Below are 1,887 nucleotides of genomic sequence, written 5' to 3'. Positions count from 1 at the left end.
CAAGCAAATCACTTTTACCTTGTTTGGGCTTCTTCTTCTCTACCAAATATCTGGGGAAGTTCCTCTTCCAGTGCCCCTCCTGGTTGTAATGGAGACATTTTTCTTTGTCAACCCTCAATGGTTGTCTACCCCTTGGAGCAACAGCTTGTGGGTTAGCAGGTGCCTTCCCTTTACCACACTTCTTCTTCTTCCACTTTCTAGTGTCAGAGGAAGAAAGTGCAGACTTAGTTCCAAAGGTCGAACCTTTGTGGAACTTTTTAGATTATGAAGCAACATTTGCTTCACCCTTCTTCTTCTTGCTTTTGAACAAGGATTGGAAAGTCTACAGCTCGTTGAGCAGAGTGGTTAGGTTGTAGTCAATCCTGTTCAGAACAACATTGCTACGGAAATGATGGAAACTATCTGGTAAAGATTCCAGAATTATGCTAACCTGGCTGGCCTCATCGATACTTGACCCGTTCATTTCAGCCACGTTGAAGTGGATCATCATGTTGAGAACGTGTTCCTGAACAGATGATCGCTCTTGCATCCGTGAGTTGAAGATGTACTTAAGAGCATCGTGCCTAAGCTGTGTGAGCGGTTGTCCGAAAATTCCCCTCAAGGACTCCATGGTCTCACGTGCAGAGACCATGGGCTCATGCTTCTTGTCCAAGACTTTGTTAAGGCTGGCAAAGATATACATTTGGCCTTCTCGTTCGCTCTTATCCATCACTCATATTCTTCCCAAACATTTCGAGGAGTAGTAGGAGCTGGAATGGGAGGACACTCATCCATCATGTTCTAGAGTCCCACCCTAATGAGCCTGGTTCCAACTCCATAGTCACCATTGTTCGGTCCAGAATTTGTTAACATTCTTAGCAATTTTGTATAAGTGTAACCCCTCATTTTAGGTCCTAGAGTATTACCCTAATGAGCCAACCTTAGGGAAAAGCTGATTAGGACAAGAGTCTAAAGCAACCTATCCATTTCTAGAGCTCAAATAAAGAGTTATGCAAAATTGTCATCCTTTACGGCTACACTCCCATGGGCACGAGGTGATGCATGAATCTTTATCCAACCTAATGAGAGGGACCAAGGGAGTTGTCACACGTCCTGCTCCCGCTTACTATGAACATTCTCTCCATTCCTCTTGATATTGACCTACCCAAATGCCACCAGTAGAGGGACACCTATGGTGCCTCCAGGTCAAGGATAGATCTCACGGTGTGAACTTTTATGAAGAAATGTGTAGAGAATAAAGTGAAGTATCATATACTCCATTTTCCTACCACTTATTGTTCTACTTAGGGTTCATTAACTTAGAAAATCCAGCTACTGATTTTATCTAATTGTTTGTTTAATTTACTAAAAAACAACTGTTATCTTTGATGATTAAACAATTTTGATTTAAGTCTCATTAAACTCTTTAATGGATTTTCATCAAACTTGTATACATGTAACAAATCTATCTGATTCACCTTTCCAGGTAGGTTCCCAGGTAGGGTACGACGTTTTCGTCGACTTAAGTACCCCAGCCTAGCGAGAACCAACCTTAGACAAAAGGTCCCTTATAGATACATTTGTTACATATTTAATCCTTTATTACAAATCAATTGAATCATATTAAGTCGATTTAAAAGATTAAACTTAGATTTCTAGTCTTATTAGAAATGTAATCTTAGGTCCATCTCAATCAAAATTTTAAAACACTTTTAAAAAATGACTAAAGCCTAAGGTTTGCATGCAACTCTTTGTTATTGATTTTAATTCTAATTTCATTAATTATAACACTTATAAGAAATGAAATAATTAAAACCAACCAACATCATAAGCTAGACATACATAAGTTGTTTATAACAATTATAAATTAACTTAAGGTAGTGTCATGCTTCATGCAATATTCACTCA

At 38.8% G+C, this 1,887-nt stretch overlaps 1 protein-coding gene across 1 annotated transcript; it reads right to left on the bottom strand.

The window, feature by feature from the left end:
• Window positions 1-322: 322 nt before the first annotated feature.
• On the bottom strand, window positions 323-709 carry LOC150032414 (uncharacterized). The gene has a single exon (XM_090306895.1). The coding sequence runs from the start codon at window positions 707-709 to the stop codon at window positions 323-325; it is 387 nt and encodes a 128-aa protein (XP_090163021.1).
• Between the last annotated feature and the right edge of the window lie 1,178 nt (window positions 710-1,887).

The sequence above is a fragment of the Benincasa hispida genome, chromosome 11 (assembly GCF_027475165.1).
Source record: "Benincasa hispida cultivar pf3 chromosome 11, pf3_genome.v1.1, whole genome shotgun sequence".
Lineage (NCBI taxonomy): Eukaryota > Viridiplantae > Streptophyta > Magnoliopsida > Cucurbitales > Cucurbitaceae > Benincasa > Benincasa hispida.
The sequence above is the reverse complement of the archived record's forward strand: the minus strand, read 5'-3'. Positions and strand labels throughout refer to the sequence as shown.